Source organism: Patella vulgata, chromosome 1 (genome assembly GCF_932274485.2).
Source record: "Patella vulgata chromosome 1, xgPatVulg1.2, whole genome shotgun sequence".
NCBI classification, from domain to species: domain Eukaryota; kingdom Metazoa; phylum Mollusca; class Gastropoda; family Patellidae; genus Patella; species Patella vulgata.
In genome coordinates, this window is record NC_065879.2 from 39,441,028 (window position 1) to 39,462,333 (window position 21,306).

General features: G+C 36.0%; 1 protein-coding gene and 1 long non-coding RNA gene across 5 annotated transcripts in view; one reads left to right on the forward strand and one right to left on the reverse strand.

The window, feature by feature from the left end:
* Nucleotides 1–555: 555 nt before the first annotated feature.
* LOC126813210 (uncharacterized) lies at nt 556–2,025 on the forward strand. The gene is made up of 2 exons (XR_007676562.1): nt 556–1,088; nt 1,532–2,025. It is a non-coding gene; the product is annotated as an uncharacterized LOC126813210 (long non-coding RNA).
* A 12,552-nt stretch (nt 2,026–14,577) lies between these two features.
* LOC126813061 (receptor for retinol uptake STRA6) overlaps nt 14,578–21,306 on the reverse strand; it is a 39,900-nt gene continuing 33,171 nt past the window's right edge. For all 4 annotated transcript variants that reach the window (XM_056102529.1, XM_056102525.1, XM_056102528.1 and 1 more), the window contains 3 exons: nt 20,581–20,744; nt 16,831–17,004; nt 14,578–15,511 (listed from right to left, as the gene is read on the reverse strand). In XM_056102529.1, the coding sequence (XP_055958504.1) occupies nt 15,240–15,511; nt 16,831–17,004; nt 20,581–20,744 (610 nt within the window). In that variant the 3' untranslated portion in view covers nt 14,578–15,239. The remainder of the gene's footprint in view (nt 15,512–16,830; nt 17,005–20,580; nt 20,745–21,306) is intronic.

A 21,306-nucleotide genomic window follows, 5' to 3' on the forward strand; every position in this document is an offset into this window, starting at 1 on the left:
TTCCCAGCTTGTCGCAGTGAACGGTTTTAGCTCAGTTTTTTTTAACAAAATGTTCACGAAGCATGCAGTTTTACTTCAGCTATCCTTCCGCACGTAAACAAAGAGCAGGTAACTTTTCACCACACGACCTATTGAACTTTTCGTCGTGTATGTTTGATTGGCCAATTATGTCACGTGATCTGTTTAACCGAGTCCGCGCGAAATTCAAATACCATTGCACATTGACAAGCAAGCCCATATTTAATTTACGCTTTCTATCAAACGTCAAAGAATTGATAAAAGAAAAGTTGTGTGACAATACAAAGTAATACTAGAAGAATTAGTTGATGTAGTTTTTTTTTTCACCCGAAAATGGTCGGGATGGAGAAACAGAAGCAAGCTAGCTAGAAGTTTGACACCACGGCCTAAACACCTTGACTAAGTTTGATAGTGAGCATTTTCTGCTCAGGGTAAGCAGAGCGATAAACAATTTGATTGGTCGATACTTTGGAACACAATAACTCTCCTTCTAATTGAGGTACAATGTTCAAACTTGGTGTAGGCGTTCATTAGGTGAATGTCTTGATGGAGTTCGATGATGAACATATTCTGCTTACTGTAAGCAGAGATAAGCAATCAGTGGCCGGTTGTTCAACTTTTAGTTAAATTTAACCATGTGGTTTCGTTTAACCATGGGTTATATATTTAACTAATCGTTACATAACCCGTGGTTAAATTTGTGTTGTTCAACTACATTTAACGACGTTGTTATGTAACCATATGGTTAAAATTTAACCATTCAATAACCGTATGGTTAAAATTTAACTATTCAACAAGTATCCCATAATTCTCCTTACTAGCAACCAATTCAAGATGGATGACACTGCAGGGGGAGTGGGCAAAAGAAAAACCAATTGATATCCGCAAACAAATTTTTCTAATGTTTAAAGATGTTTAGCTGAATGGGAAATTAGTCTTCATGTGGTGTTTTTAGGGAGCACTGTCAATCTTTAATGACATGGTTGTGGCCTGCTAATCGAGACTGGAGAAGGGTAACTCTTGACAACAAAAATTGTTGCGCTTGTAAAGTTCCTCTCTTGTAAAATGTGGTAAGTTGGTTTTTTTTAGCTTTTTAAAGTATTATTTGCAGACTTTTGACACTATTTTTATTAGTTCCCATTCAGACAAAAGTTGTTCGAGGCTTACATCCACCAAAAAGCCCTGTAAAATTATGGTTGGTACGTGATGTCAATGAATGTAAACATAGATAATGTATTAATGAAGTGTCAATTTTGGCATTCCCTATTATGAGGCGTATTTCAGCTGCCATAACCATATTTTCATCTTATTAAGTCCTTTCTGGTCACTAATGATTTTATTAATTAGGTGGTAGTCGGAATTAGATAAAAACTAGTAAAATTTGCTTAGTGATGCTGCTCCCCAAAAAAGGAACAAAATTGTGTATATAGGCCTATAGACAGTGCCTAATTAGGATAGGCCTCCAAATAGTTTTAATTAATTTGTGACTAATTTTCTGTTTTATGTGTTTCAGGGATGTGTTTTCATATAAGGTGAAATTTGAAAATAGTGTGATGGACATTTGCAGAATTTCTTGAAGATTTTTGTCACCCTAGCCTACTTTTGAGGTGGCGAAGATCCCTGACCATGACCATGAAAATCTGTATGCCTAGACACCAATATTTATAGGCGGTTATTTGCCTTGTTGAAACAGTTGTTTTTATCCAGTCGACCATACTTTTCTTTCAATGAGAACTGAGGAAATTTCAAATTTGTGCTACGATACCTGGAGTTATATATTTAAAGGACATAGACGTATCATGACATCTAGGCCTATTTTCAAGTGAACCAAGATCTACTTCCAACTTTACACACAGACTGCATACCGTTATAGCCCACATAAAGAAGTTACATGATTCTAACATAGAATTACAGAAGGCAGAGGTTATATTATACAAGAGATCAAAAAGATCTCAATATTCATGTACCAAACCATCAATATTGACAATAAATCCTAATGCATGTAAATTATTAATTACTTATCTTTGTGAACTTTGATTTATGCTATTGGGCCACGATTACCTAGCAATGGGGAAACTGGGCTATTTGTGCACAATGTCATTGATTTAGAGAAAGGACCCACTTGCATAAAAGCACATGGCAATGAATACTTGCGGCTTCACTTCTTTGGTTATTAGTTGCGTTTTTTAGGTGAATGTCAAGACGATTACATATATTGGTAAATGACTTTTTCTTCAAGCATGTATCAAGATGTTAACTCAGAAGGAATCTTTTTAACTTGAACTTATTAAAGGTGCCCCTGTATACATTCTTTTCGGGAGACTGGCTTGCTAGCCTGGAAGTCACGGGTTCGCTCCCGGTGTTGGCTAAGAAAGTTCATCATGATTTTTCGGCGTGTAGGACAGAGGACCTGGGAAGGTCCTGTGTACACATTGGCATGCACGTAAAAGATCCCTTGGCAGTTTGAATTCAATATCAGAGTAGGCCGTAGCGCTGCTGTCCGGGCAAAATTTCCCTCATAGCACACTGCATGGCGTATGCCTGTCTTTATTAGCGCAGTCGGGGCAGAAAGGTAGGATGTTAAACGGTTTCATTTCATTTCCTTCTTTTTTCATGTTTAAAGTCGGAAACATGACCATGAGAACTTGTCTGGCAGTCACCTTGACTGATTTAACGACGGGTTAATCATTTAACGATGCCCTGCTAGGTGGGTTAAATATGGACCATTTTAACGATGACATAACCATGCGTTAAATTTAACGACACGATGAACAACAGACTTCTTCAGTCGTTAAATATAACGATGTCGTTAAATTATTTAACCACATGGTTAAATTTAACCACAAGTTAAAGTGTCACAAATCATTCTATACAGCTAAAAACATAATATTATGTTTAAAAAAAACAAACAGATAAAATTAGAATGATTTCCGGCCATAATTAACCTACGAGACACGACCACATAAAAAATATTTAATTATTTTAGTTCAATAAAATATACTTGTCACTTTAAACTCAAACTTCAACGCATATTATATTTAACATTTTGTTTGTTTGGATTATACAAAAGTTTTAAGAGACTGCCTTCGGTTCATCATCTTAAACAAGTAATTCCCCAGGCTTTGTTGGATCGAGTCACAATTCATTATAAACTTGAATCTTTGATCACAATTCATTTCATTGAACGTATGATCTAATTTATTGATTTCCGATATTAGATCATATCTAATGTCGCTATATGTCGGACACACTAAAAGAGTGTGTTTTTCATCTTCTATTACATTTAAGTTACAGAATACACATTTTCTGTCGCATAACGGTAGTGCGGGTCTGGAATACCTGCGGGTTTCGATGGCTATGGGGAGAGAACCGCAGCGAATTTGGGTAATAAGGCGTTTGTGGTATCGGGGGATGTTGGGGTGTGTCACATAATGTTCAATGCGAGGCGTTTGTTTAAAGCTCCTGTAAGTACGGAGTTTATTTCCGTTCATTTCATTTTTACGATCATCAAATATCTGTTTTGTCCATTCAACTGAGTCAATCTCATTTAGCTTCTTAGAGACCCTATCTAGAGCAGAATTTGAAGAGATTCCACAATCATCAATAATTAACATATCTGTATCGTGCAGATGATTAGTAACCGAATAATACCACCCTCGCTTATTTCGTTTGGAGAGCTTAAAAGCTTGATACACTATTCGATCTTTATTTTTAATTCGGGTAAGCTTAGACATGAATCGAACGCATTCTATTTTCTGTTTGGTGTAACATGAGGTCCAGTTAAAGTCACCTCGTGTTGCTAGATTTGATGTGTGTTTTCCAACGCCCAAATAGAATTTGATGGCTTTATTTTGTATGGAGTATATGCTAGAGTATGACCGTGTTCCCCAAATAGCTGATCCATAAAACAAGATGGGTTCGACGAGTGTTTTATAAAGTTTTTCAAATATTGTATAGGACATCTCTCCACACGCTTTAAGCTTCGCACAGACTAATCCCAGGGCACGACTTGCTGATTTGGCGAGTTCATTTGCTGTCTTAGCCATATCTAAGTGTTGTTCTAACCATATTCCTAAATATCGGTATGAGTCAGCATAGTCAATAGTTTGGTTTCCACATTTGAAAATATAGTCAGAGCGTGGTTTTGAGGGGGATCTATAGTGTACGACTTTAGTCTTTTGGGGGTTTATTTCTAGATCCCACTTTTTACACCAACTATCCAACACTTGTAACATGCGATTTAAAGACGTTTCATCGGGGGCTAATATAGCTATATCGTCTGCATAGAGGAGCAAGGAAACATGCGCATCTTCACACTTTAACCCAGAATTTAATTTTTCAAGGTCGTTACAAAGGTCATTGATATAAACGGCAAATAGGTTTGGCGAAATAAGACAACCCTGATTGGACATTAAACCAAGGAGTAAGGGTATCATTAATCTTTACCGCACACTGGGCGTTTTTATACAGAGATTGAAGCGCTTTATTGAAATGAGTCGAAACGCCAATATTTTCCAGTTTATTCCATAGTTTTAATCGGCACAGAGAATCGAAACCTAGAGTTTAGAATATGGCAGTATACTTTACTGGGTACGGACAGGAGAGATATTCCACGATATTCTAGTGGGTCTCTGTTATCTGTCATTCCGGGCTTCGCGATTGGATATATAACACTATTAGTCCATTCTTTTGGGACGGTACCAGTCTCGAAACAGATGTTACATATTTTATGGAGAAGGAGTACGGACACGTCATTCTTAAGCACTTCCGCTGGGATTTCATCAGCACCAAACGCTTTTCGGGGTTTCAGTTTATCAATCGCAGTGTTTACTTCCTTAAGCGATATAAATACATCAAGTTTGGTGCAGTCTTTGATAGAGTCGTGTTCTAAATTCGAATTTGTATCTAAGTCCAAATTTGTATCAGTAGGTCCTTTATTTAAGATAGTATTAAAGTCTGCTTGCCACCTATTCAAGACACTTTCCTTATCAGTAACGAGTCTACCATCCTCATTAATAACTGCCCAGGGGATCTTGTTCTGTCTGGAATTTGAGATACCTATTTGACCGATTGTCTTCCAAAATTCTGAACTATTGGTACACTCAAATTTTTCTGATAGCTCATCTTGTAGCTTTTGGCGATATTGTCTCTTTACTTTTCTATGCAATTGATCAAAACATTTCCTAGCTTGACAAAATTCCGATTTTAATTGCCCTTTATTAACGTGAGAAGTTGATTTTAACCACAACTTTTCACAGTTACGCGCACGAGTCCACTGCGCAGCAAGTTCGTCATTCCAATAAGGCTTTCTAGCTCGTTTGTTTGTCTTGATAGCACAATTGGGGGCGAATGTTTTCTTACAAGGTATTCTATTATCCATTTCGGTTTTATCAGTACTAGAAAGTCACCATAAGCACGCTGGACATCTTTCTGGCATTGCAGGTTATCCTCTATTGCCGTTATCTTTTCATACAATAATGGATCAATGTTTGTGAATGATAGAAAGTCATCTGGGATATCACGGAGTTGGTACCGTTTTACACTATAACCAGAACATATTACATCATGTTGTCGTTGGTTTAATTTATAGTCTATCTCCCAGATCAACATAGAGTGATCAGGGATGGATGTCGGCTGTAAACTTAATGTCAGCTATTGCGTCTGTCATAGTTAAAACATTAAAATGTTTAATAGTTTCTAGAGACTCATGGGGCACACAAACATAGTCCACTATTGCTTTACCCTTTGTCGAAATTGATGTAAAGTCGTGTTCCTCTACCCTTCCATTCAACAGAAAATCCAAAAATAATTTACCATGATGGTTCCTGTTAACGTCCAGAATCTCTCGAGGGCTACCGTCCACCCATTCGACAATATCCGAGTCGTCAGCACAACGCGCATTAAAGTCTCCGAAAATTTGAATAGATCTCAACTGTTGATATTCATAAGTTTGATTCGTTAGATTTTCAATAAAAGCCTCAGCTTCATTTGGGCGTGTTGATCCTTCTGGGGGAGGTAGCAGATAGCAATACATATTGACAGGTCAGTGCCAATACCAGTGATGTGTAACCACAATATATCTTCTATCGATGTATCTAATACTCTAATATTAAAAACTTTTCCGATCAGATCCCTTTTAATTAAAAACCCGACCCCGCCATTACCACGCTTTGAACGCCTATGTATTTGTTTTCTATTATTTCCAAACCACTTATATCCGGGGATATCTAAAACATTATTAGAAACAAGAAAGGTTTCGCACAAACCTATAACGTCGCAGTTAACGAAATTCATTAAATGTTTTCTAAATTCGCTATTTTCATTGTGTTTCGTGGGAAAGCCACGGCAATTCCAGGACCCAAACCGAACGCACCCCTAATGTTCATCATTACGATCAGAATTCTTAAGAATGCGGCCGCCGTTAACTCGAAATAATTTATTCTTGCCCATTTCTCTTAACATTGTCCGTAAATTAGATTCTTGCTTTCGCTCTTCTGGTGTTTTATTATTTTCAATGTAAACCTCTCGAAATTCTTCTGACTTTTTCAAGGAACGTTTTGATCTCATAATACCCAACTTCATGCTCTCAGATTCCACAGTCACAGCTATTAAAGGAGCACGTTGTGTCTGTCGTTTAACTGCTGATGGGCGACGTTCAGCTTTAGCTATCTTTACCGATGTGAGTTTGAGTCCATCTCTAATCAAACGGTTAACAGTGTTTATCAAAACATTTGGGTCATGTATTTCGTCGGAATGTTCCGTTAAGTTCTTTATAACAAAGCCCGTGCGTTGGGTGTCATTATTACCTGCGACTTGCCTCGACTTATTATGTTTGACCTGAGCTACACATTCAGCATACGACTTTTCAATTGTTTTCAGTTTGTTATTTAAATCAACAGTCACAATGGTTATTTCAGAATTAACCAAGCTTTTAACTTTTTGACCAATATTCTCTTTTAAACTGTTTTCAATCCTTAAAATTTCTGAATTTAATCGAGAGTCTATCAAGTTTTCCATTTTTTTAATTAGATTATTTTCTACAGTCTCTTGAAGTTTATTCATTTTGTCGGTTATTTGTTCATGTGATTGTAACATTTGATCACTTAGATTGGACACAACTTGGAGTACACGATCTAACTGTGACTGATTATCAGTCAAGTCTGTCATGTCGCCTTTGGATTTCTTTGCAAAGTTCAAGTCATCATCGTCAGTACTATCATACATGCTTCGTTTTGAATTGAGGCGAGTGGACCTGGGTTTTAAATTCGGCGAAGATTGACACATAGTTACACAGGTGGCATCTTCTATTGGACTTTGTTGGTGTACATCTACAACTGTTGTCAACAGTTGACAGGGCGCCGCCATTACTACGTTAACATCATCGTCAGTACTATCATACATGCTTCGTTTTGAATTGAGGCGAGTGGACCTGGGTTTTAAATTCGGCGAAGATTGACACATAGTTACACAGGTGGCATCTTCTATTGGACTTTGTTGGTGTACATCTACAACTGTTGTCAACAGTTGACACGGCGCCGCCATTACTACGTTAACGAATTCTTCAGCCAAGTTAAAATGTAAAGGATGAGCTTGTAAAGTCATTAAAACACCCAAATTACTATAAATTATACTTATCAGTCCTTATTATATACACAGTTCATAATACAAGACAATATTGAACAATTGTTTGTACTATTGTTGGGAATTTTCAACTTTTCTTCAGCGAGATGAACACACACAACCTTTCACAACAGTCTCGTGCTTTTGGGCGCGATAACTTTGGTTTTAATTAAGGGAGAGTGGTAAAACTCCCAGTATAGATTCATTATATCATTACCTTGACTAAGTCCGATGATGAGAATTTTCTGTTTAGGCCAAGGAGCGATAAGCAATTTGATTGGTCAAGACTTTGGAACATAACAACTCTGCTAAATGAAAATATAGCATCCCTTAGGGATGAAATGGATCAAAACTTCAAAAACATGTTAACAAAAGACGACATAAAAGATGTAATTGAACAGTTAAGGACTACTATCCTTCAAGTAAAAACTGAAATTCAAAATGATATAAAAGCCTTGGTTGAAGAATCCATTGACTTGAAAGAAAAATACCTAGAGTCAAAAACTATAAATGATGAGCTTATTGCTGAAAATAAAGGTTTACAACGAGAAATAGCTGAAATAAAACAATATCAAAATGTACTCAAACTGAAAAATAATGAAGCAATTAGTACGGCAAATTACAACGAACAATACTCGAGAAAACTGAATGTGAAGGTTTATGGAAAAGAGAAGAAACCGACGAAAACCTTAGACTAAAATATAATGACAAACCTAAACCAATTTTAGTTAAATTCGTAAACAGTGAATCAAAGTCTAGGGTGATGCTTACACGAAAAGCTTTCTTTATCAATAACTTCATGATATTTGATGATATAACTTTTAAAAACAGAGGGTTAATAAACGGGCTGAAATCATTACTCATTAGATGGAGTTTCGTCCTGGTATAATAACTGCAATGTTTATGCGAAGCTGGAAGGGAAGAAACGTGTTAAAATTGAACTGTTTGAAGAGGTCCAAAAAGTTGTAGACAAATTGAACAATGCATCTCCGGAAATAGGTAGACAAATCGATGAATTCATGACAGACATACGTGATGAAAAAACAGGAAAGCTATAAAACTAAATGAAGTAAATTAATTGTATGTAACTGTTATATTGAAGGACTGAAACTGTAAGTTATTTTTAAGCATGTATATTGAAACTCATTTCAAAGGGCCAGTTTATCTCCACCCCAGCATAAACCTGTTAAAAGAGATAGGTCGTTAATGTGATCAAATTGGACATTAGAAGATCTACTGCATGAAAATAAATTTCAAATGATATGTATTCACACTTCATTACCAAAGCAACTTTCTAAATAGATATAAATATTATAAGATAATAATGTTGTACATGTTAAATATGAAAATAAACACACTTGTATGGATATACTACTTCTGAATTTTATTAACATGCTACGTTTCATTACACATACAGGTATCGTTATCAAGCAAGTAATGATTAATTAACATGTGTCTGAAATAGCTTTCTTAAACGTCCATAACATGCATAAAAATTAATTAACATGTTTTTTTTTAAATATGTTTATTTACAAATATTATTACAATATTATACACTTATACAAAATACATGTGTGTGTTAGTTGTATTTTACTTTCGCTTAACAAAAACGTGGTGCAATATATGGATGAACACTTTAGAAGAAAAATATAGCAGATAAAACAATAACAACAAATTGATTAACAAGATGAAAGATATAATATATAGACAACAGGTAGAAACCATTTAGCAGATACCACAATAACAACAATTAATTAAATATGGTTAAATTCAGTTAATAAAAAACCTAAAGTGAATCTTATAATGATTATTATGTAGAGGCAATAGTAATGTTCAGGAACCAATACATGTATGTATAAATAAATCCTACCATTAAAATAATTTAAATATTGTAATGAACCACATCAAATGGAAAATCATCTTCTTTTGTATCAACAGTTATAAATAACTAAGACACGCCCCCCCACTCCCCCGCCACCACAAACACCCCTCTTCGAATCTGCATCTTAGTAACATGTTCACCTTGGATATACATAGAGAATGTAAATTCTCTATAGCTCTACGAAAATTAATTGATATAAATGTAGGAAAAATTGTATACTATCGGTATAATATATATTGTATATTTGAAAAGAAAAACATAATGAAACTAACAAAATCTTTTAATAATTCTAATTACAAGCATTATTATATTAGAGTAACTTATCCTTGTATTAAATGTAATCACATTTCAGGGTATGCATGTGCTGTACCGTCAATTATTGCATCCAACCCATTAAAACAAAAGGTTAGAATTGTTATCATTAAACGTTAGGGTATTGCGTGATAAAACTAAAGTAAAAAGATATTTAACTGGATAAAAAATACAGAATGTAATGTTTGCTTCTTACAAGAAACTCATAGCATAAAGGATGATGAAGGTTCCTGGGTTAGAGAATGGGGTGGTAGAGCTGTATTCTCACACAACAGATCCAACTCAGTTGGAACTGCTATCCTATTTAAAGTGGAAGACAGCTTTAACATCCTAAAGGAATATTCAGATATTGAAGGATATTATACTGCTTTAATATTATTAATAAGTAATGAAAAATATATCCTCTTCAACATCTATAGTCCTGTAAACAACTTAGAACAACCGGTATACTACTAATAAAATAGAAACAATTCTAGAAGAAAATGAAAACTCCAACATAATAATTGGAGGCGATTTTAATAACGCACTAAATCCATTATCAGATAGAGCAGGCGGGAATTATAGAGTTAAAAAGAACGGTAGGAATGCTATTCAAAATATATTAAATAGTTTTGATCTCACTGATATCTATCGAATAATAAAAAAATCCTTCATTAAAGAAATATACATGGAGGAGGAAAAATCCATACATTCAAAGCAGAATTGACTTCTGGTTAACCGCAAATAAAATACAGGATATGATAGAGACATGTGATATTAAACCAAACATTTTTAGTGACCACTCTTCAATCATTTAGTTTTAAGAATTGATAGAAATCAAAGGGGACTGTGGATCTTTAATGCTACTCTTTTAAATGATAAAACCTATGTTAAATTAATTAAAGAATCTCTAGGTGGATGGAAAGATGAATATTTGAACAATCTGATAAAAGGGGACTTTTGGGCTACATAAAGTACGGTATCAAAAAGCGAACAATCCAATATAGCAAAGCGAAACAAAAAGTTAAAAGAAATATTAAGGAAGAACTAAATAGGGAGCTCGAAAAAACTGTAAATAAGCTAGATATCACTAATGAAGAGGCGTATAATGTAAACTATACAATATATCTCCAGATCAAGGGAAAATTAGATAAACTGTATGAAGAAGAAATTAATGGAGCAATTTTAAGATAAGAAATGACATGGTATGAAAAGGGAGAAAAAAATAACAAATTCTTTCTTAAACTAGAAAAAGAAAAAAAGCTCAACACAACAATAGGACAAATTAGGAAATCAGATGGAATGTTTTCTGGCCAAGCATAAATTCATTATATTAGGATTCTATTAATAAAGTTTTGAAGAGGAATGTTTGTCTGAAAGTCAACGGCAGTCTGTAATAAAATTGATACCCAAATCATCTAAAGACAAAACCGACCTATCTAATTGGAGGTCAATAACACTAAGAAATGTAGACTTCAAAATAGTAAGCAAAGCATCAATCTGATTAAAATACAGATCTATATTTCGTTTCGTTTTTTTATACTTTCGATGGCCTGCATTACATGAAGATCTGACAAGTTATAGCAATAGGTCACGCCAGGGGTCAAAAGACCGACTTGTGATCCTATGACCAGCATTGATGTTACTAGTGGATTACCCACAGTTCCGTGAAAAATACACCTAAAGCTCGCCGTAACAGACCGTTTCATTGGCTTATCTCGAACACCATTCAGAACACGGGTTAAATAACAACTCTTCCAGATCCAAGTGTAGTAAAGACAAGTAAAACGAAATTTTGAACTCTAAAAACGAAACGAAATAGGATCTGTGTTTTAACCAGATTGGCAAAGCATTATCTAATAGATTGAAACCCTTTTTAATTAAACTTATCAATCCGAATCAAACGACCTTTGTGCCAGGTCGTCACATTCAGGAAAATATCAGGATAATTGATGATTGTATTGAACAAGCAAAACAAAGAAAATTATTGGATTTCTTTTAGCAATAGATTTTAAAAAAGCATTCGACTCCATTGATCATAAATTTTATGTATAAAGTATTACAATCTTTTGGATTTAAAAACAACTTCATACGATGGATTAAAACACTATACAAAGATATAAAATGTGCAATTTTAAATAACGATTATACAAGCCCCTACTTTCCCATCGAAAAAGGGGTCAGACAAGGGGACCCAATGTCATAAAATTTATTCAATTTAGTAATTGAGATCCTACTCCACTGCATAAGACATACAAATGAAATTAAAGGAATAGAATTTGGAAATAAATCATTAAAAAGCATAGCCTTTGCAGACGATCTCACCTGCTTACTTAAAGACTTTAAATCTGCAAGACATCTATTTGAAATATTAAAAACTTTTTAATAAAATCTCGGGATTAGAGACTAACCTTACAAAACCCGAAGCTCTTAATTGGACCATACCCCATAATAATTTTACTAATCAAATAGAAAACCTAGATATTAGAATCAGTAGAACACCTGTTAAAATACTTGGAATATACTTCTCACTAAATAAAAGTGAAACGGACAACCTAAACTTTGAAAATAAATTACTAGATATAAAATCTATTATAACAAAATGTAATAAGACACTTAACAATACTTGGAAAAATACAAATAACAAATACATTCTGTCTACCAAAGATTTCATATCCAGCCTTGGTAATAAAAGTTACAAAAAACATAATATTTAAATTTAATCAAATAGTTTATTAAAGGGACTATCCCGATATGAACAGAGTCTCGAAAATAAAATTCTGAGTACGTATGAAATTTAAGCGCCAAAATATAGAGGAATGGTGTATTTACCTTGTCTTCAAATTTCAACTCAAAATATTGAGTTGTTTGGACGTGAACGTCAAAATTCCTTATCCGGACACGTAACCCTTTTAAGATTTTGGGTCAATTTTTTCGTTGGGTGACCTGATAATCGACCCCCGTACCTTCAGAGGTCTCTACAATGAATGACCCATGTGCTGTACTTGATAACGCATGGTAAATTTCACCTGCACATTATTTTTATAAAATAAAAGTCTGGTTTTATCCAGACACCGCATAATACAGCTTGGGACACCGGTCTCCATTTCCAGATAAAGACTGACGATTTTAAGTTGTTTGAAAATGTATCACATATGCTGAGTTAGTTGCCCGGCCCTAAGGTAGAGAATTTTAAGGGATTTTAACACAAAATGAAGCAGTTTAATTCTCCAAATTATTATCGGGATTGGTCCTTTAATATTTTTGGAACGGTCCCGATAAAATTACACAGGATATACCAAATGGAGGTCAATGCATGTTAAATCTAAAAGAATTTTTAAAGTGTCAGTGTATCTTTTGGATAAAAAAAATAATCTCAAACAACGATCAGTCCTGGATTATTCCATTCAACTTAATTTTGCAAAAATATGGAGGAACTATTCTACCAGCTTGTAATTATGAAAAAGGCATAAAAATACAAAACCCTTTCTATAAAGAATTATTAACCAACTGGTATGAAATATATACTAATTATCTTGATAGCAAAGTTCCACTTGAAAAACAAATTGTCTGGAACAATAAATATATTAAACTTCATAACAGTAGTATAGTTGATAAAGTTTTAATCCAAAACAAATATCTGTATGTAGCAGATATCATTAGCAGTACACAAAATACAACAAGTTTTGAAAACTATAATATCGATGCATTACAACAAGTGGCACATGCTATAAAGAGGCAATCTAATGTGAACTATGGAAATATAACAGATGATATTAGCAATAATCTAAAGGATATATATGACAAAACATTATTTGACATAAAATCGAAGGATATCTATAATGCAAGAGTAGAAAAATCATTTGTTACACCAAAATGCATAAACCGGTGGGAAACCATTCTAAATACCACTATTGATAATATAGAAACCAAACAAAATATATAAACTAGCAAAATCTGTATGCTTCAACACAAAAATGCGCAGCTTTCATTATAAGTATACATGTGTACATAAAATAATATACACTAATACAAAGCTATGTAAACTCAAATTTACTGAGAGTTCTCTTTGTGCCCTCTGTAACTCATGCCTTGAAACCCAGGAACACCTATTCTACTTATGTCCTGTAAAACAAACAATATTAACCAATTTGTCTGAAATCCTATTAAAAAACAATATTAACATCCTAATCTGTCAAGAATCAATACATTTAGGAGTATATAATATAAAAATGTTTAATAACAAAAACATGAATGGTTATTTGTAAATCTCCTCATCCTCCTTACAAAATATTACATCTATGAATGTAAAATTAAAAATAAATTCCCAAATAAAGATCAGTAGCTCAACTTTATGAGAACTGTGTCAAAGACAGAGCTGGATTTGTTTGTTGGCAACAAAACAATCGTAGACAAATGGAAATATGAAATTTAATTATAAAGGTACAACACAAAGCCCCCCCCCCCCTGGAACAAAGTACAGCACATGTATACTCTGATCTGCATTTTATCTGTATTTTAAACATAAAGAAGAATATACTGTTTATATTAATAATATTATATATTTAAGTATGTTATTTATTGCATTGTACTATAATTGTCTACACATGTATTTTAGACATATTACTTTATGTATCAAGAAATGTTCTTGTATTATAATTATTATTATTAAAAAAAAAATTCATTATTTCATCGTCTACTATCATTATATTCAATAAAATTAGTGAAAACAGAAGTAAAAAAAAAAGAAAAAAAAAACCCTCTGCTTTTTATTAAGGTAGAATGTTTAAACTTGATGTGGATTTTTATTAGGTGAATGTCTTGACTGAGTTCAATGATTAACATTTCGAGCTAAAGCTAAGCAGGACTAAGAAATTTCATTGGTCGATGCTTTGGGACAAGATAACTTTGATTCTATCTGATAGAGAGTGATGAAACTTAGTGTATATAGTTGATTGCTTGATACTTTTGAAAAAAAAAATTTGCGTTTTATTTAAACATACATTTTGCAAGAGCTAAATCTGTCTATTGCAGGTCTTTCTTTAGGCCTGAAATGTTATCTAAATTATTAATTAGACATTAATTAACCTATCCAGACCATAATCAACTCTACACGGCATAGCTAGCCTGCGATCTTTAGTGGATTATGAGCCAATTTACTGCATAACTTTCCTTCACGATTTAACGATTAAATGGATAATCCAGACTATGCTGTTTATTGTACCGACTTTAGTAATGATGATCAAGGCTAGCCGGAAATTTCAACAGCTTAGTTCTCGGTTCATAGTGGATCAATTTGTATGAAATTTTCAGCAAATTGCCTTTACATTAGGCCTATCTAGTTTTTAACTATTACTCATTATCGAATCTCCCATAATGAATCTTTAAGGGATTTTGGCGGGGGGCCTCAGTCTCAATGATGGCTTGTTTAAACATACACACTATTATCATAATGTCCTTTGACTGGAAGTTCGGTTTCCTTTTCTCTATATTTTCCACCTTGTTCCTTTTTAAGAAAAAAAGCGGGATCTGGCAACAGACTGTCTGAAGCCGGCACAGACAACCCTTCTTCTTGTGCTTTCTTTAAAGCTTGCAGGTACCCTTTACGATATAGCCTTAATTCGGGATTATGTATTAAGGTGTAAGTAACATGCCAATTAAAACGAGCAGCCTTCCTTCTTCTGGCCCCGTCCACATCGGCTGAAAAAAAGAAAAAAAAACCCCACATAATTTGATATAATCAGTATTAGATCAAGCTGGTCACTGCAGTTTGATATCTCCAAACTAATACTTGTTTCGTTTACATCACATGACATTCGGCTATAGAGCTTTCTTTGTACAATCTGTTCGGAGTGTGTTTAAAGTTTAAGTTTAAGTTTATTACATTTAATATAGCCCTCATTACTGCAATACATGCATTCAATGGCACTTTACAAGGTCAGCGTAATCTATCTATATATATATTTGTGACTGTCGTTTGTCTGTCTGTCTGTCTGTCTGTTCGGGGTTGGCGGCTACACTAGGCCAGGTGGCGTTAGTCTACCACTTCCGGTTTCGGAGTTATGACCCCCGAGCGAAGCCGGTCTGTTCGGGGTTGGCGGCTACATCTGCCCCGAGTCTGAAATTTGGGGTACAGGGGTAGCTCGGACCGGGGAGTAACATAGGCCAGGTGGCGTTAGTCTACCACTTCCGGTTTCGGAGTTATGATCCCCGAGCAAAGCCGGTCTGTTCGGTGTTGGCGGCCACACTAGGTCTGCCCCGAGTCTGAAATTTGGGGTATAGGGGTAGCTCGGACCGGGGAGTAACATAGGCCAGGTGGCGTTAATCTACCACTTCAGGTTTCGGAGTTATGACCCCCGAGCGAAGTCGGTCTGTTCGGGGTTGGCGGCTACACTAGGTCTGCCCCTAGTCTGAAATTTGGGGTATAGGACCGGGGAGTAACATAGGCCAGGTGGCGTTAGTCTACCACTTCCGGTTTCGGAGTTATGACCCCCGAGCGAAGCCGGTCTGTTCGGAGTTATGACCCCCGAGCGAAGCGGGTATCCTGCTAGTATTACTTTATTTGTGACTTGAAATGTTAGCTTTGCCATTTCACCAACCAAAATAAAATAGCAATATTTAATATTTTATGTTTAAACATGCATTATACAAGAGCTAAATCTGTCTATAGCAGGTCTTTCTTTAGGCCTGAAATGTTATCTAAACTATTAATTAGACATTTATCAACATGACAAGATTATAATCAACTCTCAATGCCATCTTATGTGTCGGATTTTCAATGGATTTGAATCCGATCTGCTGTTCAACGCTCATTGATGATTAAACGCAAAAATGGATAATCGAGACTCTTGTTTTTTTTTATCGTACCGACTTTAGTAATGATGTTCGAGGCTAGGCCTAAAATTCACTCGCTAATATCTCGGTTCAGGTGGAGCAAGGTATTACCCCCACCCTCCCTATACCCACAAACTGCAAACAATGAATTGTTAATCCAGATACAGAAAGTATTATGTTCATACCCAATCGATTTTGTAATTGGGTGTCATTTACCGCACAGAAATTAACACCAGCACTGACGACCAGTGATTTAAGTTTAGTCCTCCGACTCGCCATCAGAATTCTGACCAGTACCAGTACTACTGGATGATTGTGAGAATTTTCAATGTGCATAAATCCTACATAAGCAGCAAAACCTGAAAAATAAAATGAAATACATTTAAATGTTTATAATATGCCTTAAAGCCCACATGAATTTGCGACGGAGGCTGTAGTTAGAACTAGTTTTCCGTCAATAAAAATCAGATTTAGATGTTTTAATAGATTGGGGACCGTGGGTGGTTCAATGAGTAACTCGTTAACCCGGAAATCTCGCGTTCGCTCCCTGTGGTGGCCGACAAAGTTCCTTGGGATTTCCTTGTCAGTGCGGCAGGACGGAGGGACGGAGGTCCTGACAAGAACAACATGTGGCACGACAAACCGGGGTCGAGTATGCATATTAGCGGGCTCGTGGAAGAAAACTTGGAATTCGTAATACGAGTAGGGCGTAGCGCCACTATCCGGGAAAATCTTCCACCGTAACACATTGGGCGGTTGGGTGGCCGAATGGTTAACGCGTGCGCGTTGGATCAGAAGGTTTCAATTCTCCGCTTGTACGTGACAATAAGTAGGTTCGTCTGTCCAACCTCGCGGGTTTTCTCTGGGTCGTGCGGTTTCATCCCACAGCTAAAGACCCCTTGCGCAATCGAATTATTGAAATTTGTTAGTCAGGAAGTGACCTAGATTCTGTCGAGTGGAGGTTAAACCCCATTTCTCTCTCTCATAATACATTATGTTAAAATAGTTAATAGTTAAAAAAATAGATAATGTAAAGGGAATATGCTGAAAATTTCAGTCAAATTGCTCCACTCTGAACCGGGATATTAGCGATTGATTTTTCGGCCTAGCTTCCGTCATCATTACTAAAGTCGGTACGATAAAAACATAGTTTCCATTATCCATTGTTAGATTTAATTATCAATGAGCGTTAAGCAGCAGATAGGATTCAAATCCAGTAACAATCTGACAAGATGACATCGAGAGTTGATTAAGGTATTTTATGTTAATAAATGTCTAATTAACAGTTTGTATAACATTTCAGGCCTAAAGAAAGGCCCGCAATAGGCCGATTTAGCCCTTGCATAACCCTTGTGCGTATACAAGGGCTATTTCGGGACCCCACAACCATATCCTTAACGTTTGTGAGGAACTAGTTTATAATTCTTTAAATGACATCTAGAAGCACGGTTTAACTGTTCATAACAAAACACAACACAAGGTATATATGGATATAACTACTTCTCTATTATTTAATAACGACGTTTCGTAACACATACTTGTACAGGTCACGTTTTCAAGTAATAACAACGTTTCGTAACACATACAGGTCACGTTTTCAAGTTAATAATAAATATCCATCTAGTCAGCATATTTTGGCTTACCCCAACTTAATTAAGTTCTGATTATTAAGTTGTGATTATTCATGTTGGTCTGATTAAGATGTTATATGGTGAAACCCTATTAAGGCTGATCTTTGATCTCGAGCACTGATTATCTGTGATTATCTTACCAAAGGGTCAATCAATAATATTGTTTGTATTAGTTATTGTTATTGTAGGGCTTCTAATTATTTTAATGGTTTCGTCTGATTATTAATTAAGTTGGGGTAAGCCAAAATATGTATAAACTAGCAGGATACCCGGCTTCGCTCGGGGGTCATAACTCCGAAACCGGAAGTGGTAGACTAACGCCACCTGGCCTATGTTACTCCCCGGTCCGAGCTACCCCTATACCCCAAATTTCAGACTCGGGGCAGACCTAGTGTAGCCGCCAACCCCGAACAGACAGACTTCGCTCGGGGGTCATAACTCCGAAACCGCAAGTGGTAGCCTAACGCCACCTGGCCTATGTTACTCCCCGGTCCGAGCTACCCCTATACCCCAAATTTCAGACTCGGGGCAGACCTAGTAGCCGCCAACCCCGAACAGACCGGCTTCGCTCGGGGGTCATAACTCAGAAACCGGAAGTGGTAGACTAACGCCACCTGGCCTATGTTACTCCCCGGTCCGAGCTACCCCTAAACCCCGAATTTCAGACTCGGGGCAGATGTAGCCGCCAACCCGAACAGAGAGACTTCGCTCGGGGGTTATAACTCCTAAACCGGAAATGGTAGACTAACGCCACCTGGCCTATGTTACTCCCCGGTCCGAGCTACTCCTATACCCCAAATTTCAGACTCGGGGCAGATCTAGTGTAGCCGCCAACCCCGAACAGACCGGCTTCGCTCGGGGGTCATAACTCCGAAACCGGAAGTGGTAGACTAACGCCACCTGGCCTATGTTACTCCCCGGTCCGAGCTACCCCTATACCCCAAATTTCAGACTCGGGGCAGACCTAGTTTAGCCGCTAACCCCGAACAGACAGACAGACAGACAAACGACAAATATATATATATATAGATAGGCTGACTAGATGGATATTTATTTTATTGTCTACGATATCACCTTAGGTGGAAGTGGACGTAAAACCCCAGAGAAGAAGAAGAAGAAGAAGATATTTATCATTAACTTGAAGCACATCAAAGAAAAACAATTAAATTGTTGATGTAGTAAAGATGACTATTTGCCAATACGTACTTACCGGTAACGCACATGTAACGAAGACATTGTTAAGTTATGTATATAATCACCTATAAATTATTCGAAAAATTTATTTTAAAATTAAAGAAGTAAAATTTAAAAAAAAAAAAAATGTATTACGAAACGTCGTTATTAAATAATAGAGAAGTAGTTATATCCATATATACCTTGTGTTGTGTTTTGTTATGAATAGTTTATAATTGTCTAGCGAAAATTTTATACATTGTCAGCTACCTAATGTCGAGTATAATGCTGCAAATATAACGGAAGTGAGGCAGTTGCAATATTCATCATTTGACAAGGAATTATTGTATTACATTATCGGAAACAAGGGGCCTTGTGGACCACCTCCCCTTTCCTTTCAACATTTTGCTGGTTACAAGTGTCTAATCTGTTCTGCGCTCGGTGCTAGCTTTGCATTTGGAATCTTTCTTACTGATGACATTGTGTTGGTCATTCTAGTAATCTAGATCTGAAAGCAAATCTAGGTACTCTACCAACCTCACCAAAAGACGATGGAAATGATAATTTTAAAGTTATTTGTAGATTTGTATTTGTACCTTGTAATTCATATCGCCACTGTTAATACCTCAATTATTAATTATTGTTCAGTCTTTATATGAAGCTGTAGTTTGATCGCACTTGAAAAAGACTATGCATTAAAAATACTATTCTGGGATCTTAGATTACCCCTTGTTGCCGACAATGTATTTCGTGGGACGTGTCCGCACAAGGAATAATGTATATATGTTTATAATGAAATGAAATGAAATGGGGTTTAACGCTTCTGCACCTAACCTGGGCTAATTGAAGACGGGCATACGCCATACAGTGTGCTATGAGGGAATTTTGCCCGAGCAGCGGCGCTACGGCCTACTCTTATATCGAATTCCAACTGCCAAGGGATCTTTTACGTGCACGCCAATGTGTACACGGGACCTCGGTTTTTTCGCCCCACCGAACGACTAGGCAGCTGTCCTTGTCAGACCCTCCGTTCTGCATCACTGACAAGGGGAAACCACGCCGGAAAATATATGTTTATATATATCAAATAATAGAAATGGTGTATTGAAAGACCTCTATCATGTTAATTACCTGGGTCGAAGAATTGGAATCGTTCGGGTAATGTACTATTGTCCAATCTAGACAACAGAAGAGCACCAATAACAATAGCCTTTATGATTCTCAATAAACAGGATATTAAACCCAGGAATATATTATAGAAATACATAAAATATGTAAAACTAAATAACAGTCGTCTGAAATTAAAAATAGGATAAACGTTTATAAAAAAAATGAAAGTCGAGTATAAAGGACCTCGAGGCGAGTGCCTGTTGAAAAGGAGCCGTTACGATCGCGTGATGTTTAGCTTTTACACGAATCTTTCTCTTCCCAAATAATTTTTGTTCGTAATTTCTTCAGAAATAATTTTGTATTATATCTCCTGTGCGTCTTCATGTAAAGACTCAATTCGCCCTAATCGTCATTATTATTAATATATTTCGTTTCTGATTTTTATCTTTCGATATTTTTGTCAACCATTGGTAAGGAGAGGGGCGAGGTCTGTTTGTTAAGGCCAACTCAATTTTCGATAAGGTCGCTGAGATGTAAATAAGGTTAGGGCACGTGATTATGGGTTAGCGCTAGCCCTGTTTACATCTCGTGACCGTTGACCAAATCTGCAGTTGGCCTAAATATTTAGACCTAACCAGAGAGAGAGAGTACGACATTGAGGAAAGAGACGTGAATATAGCTACTCGTGATGTGTGACATTACAGTATATGATATGTGATAGCCCTTACAGCATTTTCAGTATAATAA